Source organism: Podarcis bocagei (assembly GCF_964188305.1).
Source record: "Podarcis bocagei genome assembly, chromosome: Z".
NCBI classification, from domain to species: Eukaryota; Metazoa; Chordata; class Lepidosauria; order Squamata; family Lacertidae; genus Podarcis; species Podarcis bocagei.
The window spans coordinates 42,466,261-42,478,863 of NC_138140.1; the positions used below are offsets into that span (position 1 = coordinate 42,466,261).

The 12,603-nt window shown below is 41.3% G+C and overlaps 1 protein-coding gene across 1 annotated transcript; it reads right to left on the bottom strand.

The window, feature by feature from the left end:
* Window positions 1–215: 215 nt before the first annotated feature.
* Window positions 216–7,877, bottom strand: MCTS1 (MCTS1 re-initiation and release factor). Its single transcript, XM_081179091.1, has 6 exons — window positions 7,699–7,877; window positions 7,162–7,314; window positions 6,815–6,912; window positions 4,878–5,011; window positions 4,204–4,271; window positions 216–415 (listed from the first exon to the last, which is right to left on the bottom strand). The coding sequence occupies exons 1-6, from the start codon at window positions 7,707–7,709 to the stop codon at window positions 334–336; spliced, it is 546 nt and encodes a 181-aa protein (XP_081035217.1). The 5' UTR covers window positions 7,710–7,877; the 3' UTR covers window positions 216–333.
* Between the last annotated feature and the right edge of the window lie 4,726 nt (window positions 7,878–12,603).

Sequence of the window (12,603 nt, forward strand, 5' to 3'; positions counted from 1 at the left end):
GGGAAAGCTTTTAAGCATCAGGGTTATATTCAGGCATTGTGGGCTGCACATTACCAACTCATTTTGTACATGCTCTGGTTATTTGCAGTAGTCATTTATTACACTATTACTGAAGCACATAAAAACTTGGTTTGACAATTTCATGGATGTAGGTACCACAGTTCATGAGAGTTAAAACGCCAAAGGACAGGTGTAAAGACAACCATCTCAGCTGATGATATTTCAGCATTCACTTGATTTATTTAGCATCACCACAAAGTTTACATTTAATCACACATTTTAAAAGAATGAAAAACAGGCCAAGATGAAAGGCAATGGATTCTTCCTGCTGCTTCACTTATATGTCTTCATATGCCAGAGACCATCATTTAAATAGTGGATATTCTCTATGCCAATTCCTTTGTTGACCTTCTCACTGCAGAGGAAAGGAGGGGAAGAGAACAGCAAACATTGATTTCCAGATCTCCAGGATAGGTATTTAGAATGTAAACCAACAGGACTAGCCTTCACACCAACTTGTTAAATTAAGACAAATACTTTTTCCATTGATCCTTAATAACAACTCTCAAAACTATGAGCATTTTATTTTGGGGGGAAATGGCTACATTGAGAACTTTTTATAAACACATGCACACCTTGAGTGTCTTTTACACTTTTAAAGCATAAGAACTGTGAGTCGTCCTCCCTCCTTCCAGCATATTAATCCTGTCTCAGCAGAAATCTTGCTCTTTTTATTATATTTTTTTCTTGTTCAAACATTCATAATAGTTTATAGGGAAGGATAGTTGATGAGAGGGAAACAGGGGAGTTAATTTGATCACCATCATACATCAGATTACATACTGTATGTAAATCTAATGCGCCATCGAATCTAATGCACACCCTAATTTTCGTGGTGTGATTTGGCAAAAAAAAGTGTGCATTACATTTGAGTAAATACAGTAATTTAAAACTGTCCTATACTAAAACAGATTACTTAGTCCAGGGGTCTTCAACCTTTAAGACAAAAAGAGCCACTTGGACCCGTTTCCAAAGGAAAAAAAACCGGGAGCCGCAAAACTCGTCATTATAAAAATAACTTTTTTGTCACTTTTTTATCATTTCTTTGTTTGACCCCTCAGAATTACTCCTCCTCATAGAAATAAACGTTAAATTAACAAGTTACCTTTTTGTGTGTGTGTGTTCTTCACTCCCCTTCAAAACAGTGACCAGCGTACATGCCCCCTTTCAATGCAGTGAGCAGCTTACATGCCCCTTACAATGGGGCGGGCGGGAAGGTGACGTCGGGACGGTGTGTGACTAACGCACGCACCGCCCCCATGCGACGTCACAGCCAGTACAGTGCCCGCCACAGTGGGGAGTGTCAGGGCGCACAATGCGCCTCCTCCCCTCACTAGTATCCGCCCCGGAGCCGCGGCAAAGGTGTAAAAGAGCCACATGCGGCTCCGGAGCCGCGGGTTGCAGACCCCTGACTTAGTCAATCTTGCCCCATCTTGTCAACACTCTGTTATACCGAACTACATCATACTTGGAGTAGACCCTTCAAAATTTGTGGACATGACTAACCTAAGGCCAATAGGTATACTATAACTTAGTTAGATAAAGCACAGTGACTGACATGGCTCTTAGGCAAATACTTTCTTCCAGCACTATTTCAGATCCTTTCAACCAGATCCTGGGCCCTTCTGCATACGAAGCTTAACCACTAAGCTACAGCCCCTCTTATTAAATAATATGGAATACTGCCACCACTTATTAACAGATGCAATTGGAAGAAGATTTGGATGAACATCTACTGCTGGTCCGGAAGGCAATTCGTTTTGCAAATCACCTGGGCAAGGAACTCCAGTTACTGATCTGTGCAAAACCAGCATGGTGTGCTGGTTACTGCCAATGTTAGGTCCTGGGAGGCCCAGGTTCAAAGCCCCACCAGCCATAAAGTTCACCAGGTGACACTGCCATCTCTCAGCCCAACACACATCATAAGGTTGCTGAGAGGGGGGGAAATGGAGGGGTGGGGAAGAGAACTATGAACATCACCTTGAGTTCATTGGAAGGGATATAAATGGCACAATCTCATGTAATAATAAAAGATTCCCCGAACTCTCTAGCCAGCCACAAAAGATCTATCCATCATCATATTTGTTCAAGGGCTCAGAGAATGCTAGCAGTAAAAGTGCAATAGAATGTTATTAAGGCATATACTTCAAGATCCTGGCTGAGGAAATTTATAGCTGAGGACATTTCATTTTTGTGGGAAATCTCAAAACTCATAGTTAAGCCCACATTCCATGTCTGGATCTTAGTTGTGAATATATACATCTTTTAGGAAACAGATTGCAAATCTACATTTCGTCTAAGAGCTTCATTTCACTATTTAGTTGCCACTTAAAGAAAAAAAAGAGGAGAAGAAGTACAGTTACAACCAATTAAAAGTGAGTAATTTATGGGTTTTCCGAACAATTATGTAAATGGAGAAAAACCTGAAGTCTTCCTTTGGGGAGAAGAGCTTTCAACCTAGATCAGAAAATTAATTTACAATACTCCTATTACTGATATGCAGTTGAATTACACCCATAAAGAACTACTGCTTTGTTTTGGAGATGCAGCAATATATAATAAAAGATTCCAATGAAACCTATAATTCTGCTAGACTTGGAAATCCATGCAATAATTGAATACAGGCAGGTCCCATTTGCATGGGGGTTACATTGTGTGGCACCACGCACGTCAGTGAAATCACGTATAACAAACCCATTGAAAAAGCCAGCAAATTCCCTGTTCTGCCCTGCCCTTTTAGTGATGTTTCAGTGACAGCTTTATGATGTTTCTGGGTCACTTCCAGGTTTGGCATGATATGTGTAAAACAGTCACACACATATAGAACATGCGTAAACAGAGGGTTGCCTGTATGTCTCAGTTTTGGTTATGTTTGGTTTGGTTTTAAGTTGCTTTGTGTTGCCTCAGGCAAGATAAAGTGACAGCATTATCATTATCATCATCATAATCCTGTTAGTAATTTTTCTTTATTAAAATCCAACATTCTATCAGATGAGACTTGTCTGAAATATGTCACTAATGCATGCTTCTTTCCAATACTTTTGGAAATAGAAGAACAAATTTAAAGTGAAACACTGGAGGTGATGGGAAGAGCCTTGTCATTCTGTAATGGAAAAGGCCAATGCAAGTTTGTATTTAAGCATTCACCTGGTAGTCATATGTGACATTGACATGGAATTGCATGCAAGCAAGTGGGCTGGCGCTGTGGGTTAAACCACAGAGCCTAGGGCTTGTCGATCAGAAGGTCGGCGGTTCGAATCCCCACAACATGGTGAGCTCCCGTTGCTCAGTCCCTGCTCCTGCCAACCTAGCAGTTCAAAAGCACGTCAAGTGCAAGTAGATAAACAGGTACCGCTCCAGTGGGAAGGTAAACAGCGTTTACGTGCACTGCTCTGGTTTCGCCAGAAGCGGCTTAGTCATGCTGGCCACATGACCTGGAAGCTGTATGCCGGCTCCCTCGGCCAATAAAGCGAGATGAGCACCGCAACCCGAGTCAGCCACGACTGGGCCTAATGGTCAGGGGTCCCTTTACCTTTACTAAGTGGGCTGGCAGAAAGAGAGAGAGAGAAAGAGAAAGCATTCCAATGCTCTTCTGCACCCAGAAGAGAAACCAAGCAGGCTGCCCAAGGAGAGACATCTCCTCCTCTGCACCCAAATGCAGACATGGGAGTGGACTCTTAGTGCCAGCTGTACCAAATTAGTGCAAAATGTAACTTCACAGCTTAGCAACTTTTGTGGGCTTATTTACAAGGCTGGGCCAACACCATCATGAATGATCATCAGACAATATTAATTATTCACAGAGATGTGAAAAACAGTGAAAGACCTATTTGAAGGTAGATGCTTCAGCATCAGCTCCTCAAGGGATCACCAACAGCCTGAGAGAATTTTATTCTACATTTTGGACCATTTGCTTTAGTATTTGAGAACTATAAGCCATCTTGGGTATCTTGGCAGAAAGTATATTAATTGTATTACCTACTGCTACATGTCCATGTTACTGTGGCAGCTGGATGAGTTTGTGGGTCTGAGTCAAAATAAGTCTGACGTTTTCAAGCCCTTCATGTTGGCCTGAGCTACCCCACTCTAAAACAGGCAATGACAGTAAAGAGGTACATTATTTTTCTTAGAAAATTAACTCACATATCCTCTGCCGACATCTTCATGACTCCAACACACAGGGCATGTTGCTTTCCTTCGGCCATTATTGCCTATAATCATCAGCTAAGGAAAACATCTGATATGTAGTATGGAAAAAGACAACAAGAACAGCAGCAGAAAGACTAACAAGGGAAACACTATTTCAAAATGGTCACAAGAATAGCGTGCTGAAGCAACTAACCTTTCCCTGTAACTATGGAACATTTAGGTTTATAGTATAGCTAGAGGCACTGAAAAATACAAGACTCTCAATCCTTAAAACCTCAACCCTTTCGCATCCAAGCAACCAATTATGTCCACCCAATTTATTTGTTTTATTTTTAATCACACTTTTCAGACATAAATATTGTCTCACAAAGCAGCTCACATCAAACTAAGTAGCCAGCTAACTAAGAAGACAAAGCATGCAAGGGAAAGGTAGAGGAAGGAGATCATCCAATTCAGTCCCTGGACCCTCTACAATCATCCAATGGTTTGCTGTCCCCCCAAGTTGTGTCAATATTTATGTGGAAAGATCACCACACTAAACTAAAACCTAAACATTTAATGCAACTTCAAAAAAAACCCTAACCCTTTATGTTCAGTACAGCTTGCCCTGTCAGATGCTACAGTGAAAAAGAAATATTGAGCAACACAGGGCAGCTATCCAAGGATACCACGATTGTATCAGCAGCAGATGGATAAAGTTTAGCTCCTGGAGACGTCAGACCAGGGCACATGATATTTGCTCCACTAAGTACAAATTTAATGGCTCCTTTATCAACTTGTTGATGTGGTAGAATGAATGGATCTGAGAAGGGGCAGGGGAAAATTAGAACAGATACAACACTGACTGTTATCTGAACATTTAATATACAGTCGTCATTTAGATTATACAAACGTGTACTTTAAAGATACATGAAGTTGTATTGGAAGAAAAATGGTGTCACCAGCAAAATAATCCACCACTTCCATGCATTCTCTAAAAAGTGATCTTACACTTGGTAGGTTTTAGGTATTTATAATCTTAATACATATTGATGAAATTTAAATCGATTTATTCAAACATTTATTTCAATTAGGTATTTTCAAAGCAGCTTGCATGATCGTTCATGTTAATTCTGTAAGCAAATTGCGAAATAAACTATGACACTGAGAAAAAGAAGCCAAGAAACTGAAAAAAGCAGTCATAAAAAGCCTTCAGCAGAAAAGGAACAATTCATTCACAACCCTGCTGGCTACCAGTTAGTTTCCGTGTCCAATTCAAAGTGCTGATTTTGACCTATAAAGCAACATCTCAGGACCACAATGCCTCAAGGACTGCCTCTTTCCATATGAACCAACCCAGACCCTGATATCATCTTCTGAGAACCTCCTTTGTGTGCCTCCTCCACAAGAGGTCCGGAGGGTGGTAACCTGAGAATGGGCCTTTTTTGTGATGGCTCCCCGCTTGTGGAATGCTCTTCCCAGGGAGGATTGCCTGGTGCCTTTGTTACATAGCTTTAGGCTCCAAGCAACAACATTCCTCTTCAGCCAGGCCTTTGGCTAATTAAACAACCTATGGCCTTTTAAACTGGGGGGTATTATATTTGTTTGTTACTAAGTTATGTATTTTTGTGTTTCTATATTGTAAACCGCCTGGTGACCCTCAGATGAAGGCTAATATGGAAATGTAATAAATAATATAATAGTAACCACTGCAGACCCTCACTGTTCAAAACCAGCAATTAAAGCAGGCAACGACCATTTTGCACGGGGGTTACATTCCTGACCCCCACAAATGTCAGTGGAGTGAGCATAAGCCCTCTCCGCCCCGCCCCCTCTTTTCTGGCCATTTCCGGGTTGTGGCAATTGCACACATATTGAACAGGTAGTAATTCTTTTTTATCCACCTCCATGTTCCTTTACACCATGGGTAGGCAAACTAAGGCCCGGGGGCTGGATCCGACCCAATCGCCTTCTAAATCCAGACCACGGACAGTCTGGGAATCAGCATGTTTTTACATGAGCAGAATGTGTCCTTTTATTTAAAATGCCTCTCTGGGTTATTTGTGGGGCTTACCTGGTGTTTTTACATGAGTAGAATGTGTGCTTTTATTTAAAATGCATCTCTGGTTATTTGTGGGGCATAGGGATTTGTTCACACTCCCCCCCCCAAAGGTCTGAGGAACAGTGGACTGACCCCCTCCTGAAAATGTTTGCTGACCCCTGTTTTACACTCTCTAACTGTAGTAGCTAACCTTCTATTCCCCTCAACTTAGTGGATGCACTGGAGGAAGATAACTGAACCAAAAAGGCAAGCCTCATAAACAGCAAAGTATAAGTTGGAAGTAAGCAAAAGGGAAGTATAAATATGGAATGGAATGGGTATATGAAAATACCCATAATGCACAATACAGCACCTGAAAACACTGGAGAATGTACAACTTAATACAGATACAAAGCTGTGAGCCAGTAGGCTTTTCACTTCTCACTTGTAGTTATGAAGCCACCTTTTTACACATATTTACACATATCAGAGTGCAGAAAAAACTTGCATGCTTTAATAGTTATGACAACCCCACTGCTGCACACTTTCAACTGCAACCCAACATGTCTTCTCCAACACACTTACATTTATGAAGTAATCTGAGTGTGGGATAAAATGGTCCTTCCCTTTGCCTGAAGAACAACAATTCTCCATTTACTGTGAGGATTTCTATATGTTCATGACTGGAAGAGACAAAGTTTATGAGAAATTTCACAGTTCTGAGCAATAAGGAAGTGAATTTTCAAACTGTGCATGCCTACATTATTTCATGTATTCCTCAAAACCAAATGGTTTAACTCTTTCAATATTTACATCCACTCATCTAAATAAAAACCATGACAGAGTAATATTCCAGGATTACTGGATATTATTACCGGCAAACATGAATAGACCAATATTACTTGGAAAACAGTGTGAAAGGAGATACTGACCAACGTACTATCTTCACAGGGTCTTTCTTTGGCATAATTTGGTTTAGCCATGGTTCGATCCCAGGAAACTGGTCTATCAGCTGGTTCTTAATGCCTTTAATAACAGACGTTTTTAGTTGGATGCAGTTGGACACATTCTCCTTTTCATCAAATCTGCCAAAGGGAACGAGATTTTCAGATGGGACTTCCCGATGCACACAGATACCACTCCGGGCAATAAAAAAACACAGTACATGAAACATTAAGTCACACCCGAGGGTGCGAATGCAGGGTGGGTGATTTTAAGCAACTTGAGTCCATTTGATTCTGGCAGGTCGTACTCCTGAGTATGCCTTATTTAAGGTCACCAGCAGTAAAAATAAAAAATAAAAAAGACATGAAATCCTAGGCATATTTTCTTTGGGGAGAACGGTGAGGGAGGGGCTCGATTCTGAACTAGCATGCCCAGGATCCCACTGTGAACAGCCAGAAAGCCCAGGCTGTGAGGCCTTCGGGTGTCAAAATCCTGCCCACGTTTCCTGCCCGCCCCTTACTCACTTTTTGAACATCTTGGCGGGGGTTCCCGGGAGAGCACTAAGAACCGAGGACCTGGAAGGCCAGCGACTGACAGCAGCAGCAGCAGCAGCTTCCACACAAGCCCTGTTCCCACCCTCGAGCCCACGCAAGCACGAGGCCTCTCGTGGCTCTTCCTTTATCCCCCGCGCCAGCCGCAAAGGAAACCCTCGCGGTTTTACCGCCCCCTAGCGTCGCGGAGGACTGCTTTTTTCCGCGGGGCCCTTTTCCGAGAGAACACAGCAGCAACCGGAAAGCAAAATAAAATGTAGAACTACAACTCCCAGAAGGCCATGAGGCAGCTTGCTTTTTTCCCCCTTTCTTTTTTTGCCTTCCGGACTTTGGCGCTGCTGTTGCTATGGAGACCAATCAACCACAGTTTAGCGTGCCCTTTTGTTTTTTTTGTGGCTGGAGATGAAAGCTGCAGGTCTAACCCCACTTACCTAGGGAGTGCAGCCCCACTGAATTCAAGCAGGACTTACTTCTGAGTAGGCATTGTTCAGATTGCAACCTAAGCACCTCTCAAACACACCTATACATACAGTATATGTGTGTGTGTACATTCATTATATATTCATATCTTTAATTCACTGTACAGTATGTATAATTAAGTGCTTTTGAAAGGGGTTTTATATTAAAAATAATAGAATCACACCCTTGCCTCCTTGTTTTATGGTCATACCTTTATGGTCGTCCCACACAGGTTCAACATTTGATCAGAACTGTTGCTTCAACCAAATTATTATACTTATGCTAGTATTTTTGTCACTTGGTATTTCAAGTTATTTTGAAATGCCGATTTGCATTACCAAACTGATGCAGGCTAGAGTTTCAAACTGAATTGCCACCAAAATCAAAAGGGCCTCCCATGAATGCTTCTTATTCTGTGAACCGCCCTGAGACTCCAGGTACAGTATAGGGCTGTGCAGGTATATAAATTCAATAAATTATTAATTATGCATATATACATTAACCAGGCTGGAATCCCCTCTTCCCACACAGCCTGACATCAAGTACACCTTTCAAACATTATTTTACCAAGCTCCTAATAAAACAAGCATGCCATATCCTGGGTTTGCAGCCTTAGCCTTAATCTCAAGGAAACATTTGGTTGCATCCAGCATTAGTCCTCATCAGAGTGGACTCACTCAAAGCCTTAAAACATGATTGACTTAGGCCAATTCAATTCAGCGGGTCTCTTCTGAATTAAAACATAGCTATATTTGCAACCCAGTATTTCCCAGTTCTGGACTTTTTGCAGTAAACAAACTCCTGCTTTTTAAAGGCTATGCTTGCCAAGTCAGATATGCAAAAGTATGGAGCATCCCAAAGCACATGTTGTGCTGATAGGAAGGTCCATACCCTAGTAGCATCTGAGATAAGAAACAACCATTACTTTATTTGAAGTTGTGGGCTGCTGACCCTTATAAGAAGAAGGTTTGTGAATCTTTGGAGTTGTGAGGCCCGTTCGCACAACGGAATTAGATAATTCAGGGTTTGGTGAACCTCCACAGTGTTTGGTATGTTGAGAAGTAATCTTGGGATAAAATCGCTCATCTGCTGCTCAGGCCATATGCCATGAAAGTGAAGGAAGTATGGCTGGATTGTGTCAGCTAGTCACAAGGAAGTAAGTACATGAGAGCATTTTGCACCATGCTGAAGCCTACTGTCATCTAGCCTGATTGTAGACATGGCAAACTCAATAGCTCACTCGAAGGTAAGTGTGCAGTTCTATTTACTTAGTTGATTATATCCATGTGACATCCTAGGTTTTCTTATAAGTGCTCTTAGTAGGAAGTAATTTCCTTTTAAACTTGGGGTGGGTGGGGGGTGGGTGTCAGGTGGGGGCTCAAGTGCAAGAGCAGAAGAAATGCCAGAAACTTATTTTGCTGCTTGAATCTAAGAATCTCTTCTTCAGAAAGTGAGTAGTGAAGGACTTGAGACCACAAGCCGCAAGACTTGCTGACTTGATATGGCTTGAAACCCAAAATCCACCACCGCTACCATAACTTCTCTGGTTTCATCTTGAATTCCTGCCCTTGACCTGCATCACTTTCTCTCTTATCTAACCCTGTAAATGAGGCTTCATGGACCTGGCGCCCTCCATACTTCAATTCCCATTCATGGGAGACATAGTGTGCATGGCTAAGTTTACACATAAAGGCTGGATTTAGACACATTTTTTTAAAAAAGGATTCAGGAAAACATGTTGCAAACCTCAAAGTGGGAAATCATGTTGGCAAAAGATGGAACACACAGTGCCATCTGGGGTCACAGTTTTCTGTACTAATGTAGCTCAGTCCACAGTAACAAGGAGTGTAGGAAGACAGTGAGATAATATCTTTATGGGGAAAATCATAGGCCTATAGAGTTGGAAGGGATCCTGAGAGTCATCTAGTCCAACCCCTACAAAGCAGGAATCTCAGCTAAAGTATCCATTGGTTGTTTTATAATGTACTAGAGCAATAAGGAACAACATAAACCCTTGCAATAATAATCTATTCTACTTGATCTTGGCATGGACATTTTCTTCCTCGGTGTTCAGTTCTAGAATGCCCCTTTCATTTTTTATTGTGGCATCTGTTGTTATACTTTGTTAACATTTTATTGAAAATAAATATATGGGGGGGGGCACCAAGTGATAGAATACAAGCTCCCGCTGCAGTGGGGGGGGGCGGAATTAAGCAGGGCCAATCTTCCTACTTGGTACACTAAAGTGTGGTATAGCCCTGCTAGAAAAACTAAATGATAAGCTGCGAGTCATACCTGCTTGGTCTGATTTTATTTCACTTCTGAGGAGGAACATGGCTGAGCTCCTCCCTTGGCCGAATATGGCTGATGCAGTCACTCAGGGCATTTGAATATTTTAATTCCTTACCTTTGGTATAATAGGGTCCAGGTTTTGTGACCCTGTCTTGCTTAACCATGGACTTGGCTAGATTGGTAAAGAAAAAGCATCTTATACGTACTGTATACAGTATATGAAATAATACTGTGACAACAGATGGCGCTGTGGAGTCCCGTCTTTCCCTACCAAATTTCCCTGTATGAGTTTACAACACGTTTAACTGATCCAGCCCATTATGTCTGTGCTGTAAAAGAAATATACAGTGGTACCTCGGGTTAAGTACTTAATTCATTCCGGAGGCCCGTTCTTAACCTGAAGCTATTCTTAACCTGAAGCACCACTTTAGCTAATGGGGCCTCCTGCTGCCACCGCACTGCCAGAGCACAATTTCTGTTCTCATCCTGAAGCAAAGTTCTTAACCCAAGGTACTATTTCTGGGTTAGCGGAGTCTGTAACCTGAAGCATATGTAACCCGAGGTACCACTGTATAACACTGGATAGTGGCAACACTCCCAAGGGAGGCTTGCCTGGCACCTTTATTACATATCTTTAGGCACCAGGTGAAAATATTCCTTTTCAACCAGGCTTTGGGCTGGTTAACATCTTGTACCTCTTTTTAACGTTTGTGTGAGGGGGTTATTGTTTCTGTTTGTTTTTGTTTTAATTATGTATTTTGTGTTTTTATCTTGTATTTTTTAATGTTGTGAAATGCTGAGATCTACGGGTGAAAGGTGGAATAAAAATAAGTAAATAAATAAACATTATTACAGTTGCATTGTACTGTTCCTACATGGAATTCAAGGTTCTATATATATGAGTGATGTACCATGCACAGGGACTGATCAGATTCAGATCTGGGCTATGTACACATTACCAGCTTAAAATGTAGCAAGGTTGTTTTCTCAATTTGGATTGAAGCTGTTTTAGGGGGAAATGCATTAAAACACAGTATATTGTAAGAAACATCAGAATTGATACAGGATAGATTTCTGGAAAATAAATTGCTAGCAGGGTAGGAGTTTTGCTCCTTTAACCTGGGCATATTTCTTCCAATACCTGTGTTTGGGCCAATACAATGAATCTTACCTTCTCCAGTGGAGCATATCTATATTATTATTAGGACAGGTGACAAACGCAGGAATCTTATGGTTCAAAAACTTCCTGCCCCTTCCTTTCAGGTTGCCTTTTCCAGGCTGCAGTTCCCTTTCTCTAGAAAGTACAGGGAATGGATATCTAACTTTTCATCAGAGGGCGATTATTTTGACAACCTTCTAATTCAAATAACAGCACTCTGTCAGCAAACATGTGTTAGAGACCAAAATTTATCTTATACATCAGGATCCTGAAAGCTTTGATACTGCCTCTCTGGTTACAATTAGTCAGGCATTTATGATGTAAACAATTTCCTAAATCCAAGGAAGTCCCAAAAATGGCTTGAATTCCTGCTTGAAGTTCATATTTTGTTTTCATTATTCTGCTGGATTTCTTCACTGGCCAGTTATGAAGGACAATCTGTCTGAAGGCCTCTTCCTAGAAGAATCGTCATTGGAATTTGGACTTTCCCTCTCATACCTTTCAGAGCATGTTTGTTTATCCATCGTTTGCTGCCTTTTCCTTCCTTCCTGTACAGCAAGAAATGTGGAGAGGTGACCTGAAACCTCCCAAATTCCATCAAAAGACACCAGATTGGGTCTTGAACAAATTAGATTAGGTGGAGGGCCAATATAATTTCTTTGGAAGGTAGTAATTGAGTTGTCAGCATACTCATCCACTATCAGTAGCTTTGGATCTGAAGGGTTTAGATTAAGAATGGAAAAGAACTCATCTAAGCCCATCTCTTTATCATTCATATTGGTGCAAAAGCAGGTTTCTGAATTCAAGTTCCAATATTTATGGATGTCATTTAATTATTTAGTTACAGAATCTGAAAGGGACTTAGCAAAATCAGACCAATCCCCATCTTGATGTACCTTCAAACCATCACTAACTTCAGTTTCTTTGCTGGTAGGTATTTTCTGCAGGGCTAGTCAGAATTCCTGTCT

Bases quoted from the DNA above. Each gene is read 5' to 3' on its own strand.
- MCTS1 (XM_081179091.1), bottom strand. The intron at 6,913-7,161 runs GTCAGTATCTCC...TGTCTCTTCCAG, and splicing joins CCTGTGAAGATAGTACGTTG to TCATGAACATATAGAAATCC. The intron at 416-4,203 runs GTGAGTTAATTT...TTTCCTCTGCAG, and splicing joins AAGATGTCGGCAGAGGATAT to TGAGAAGGTCAACAAAGGAA.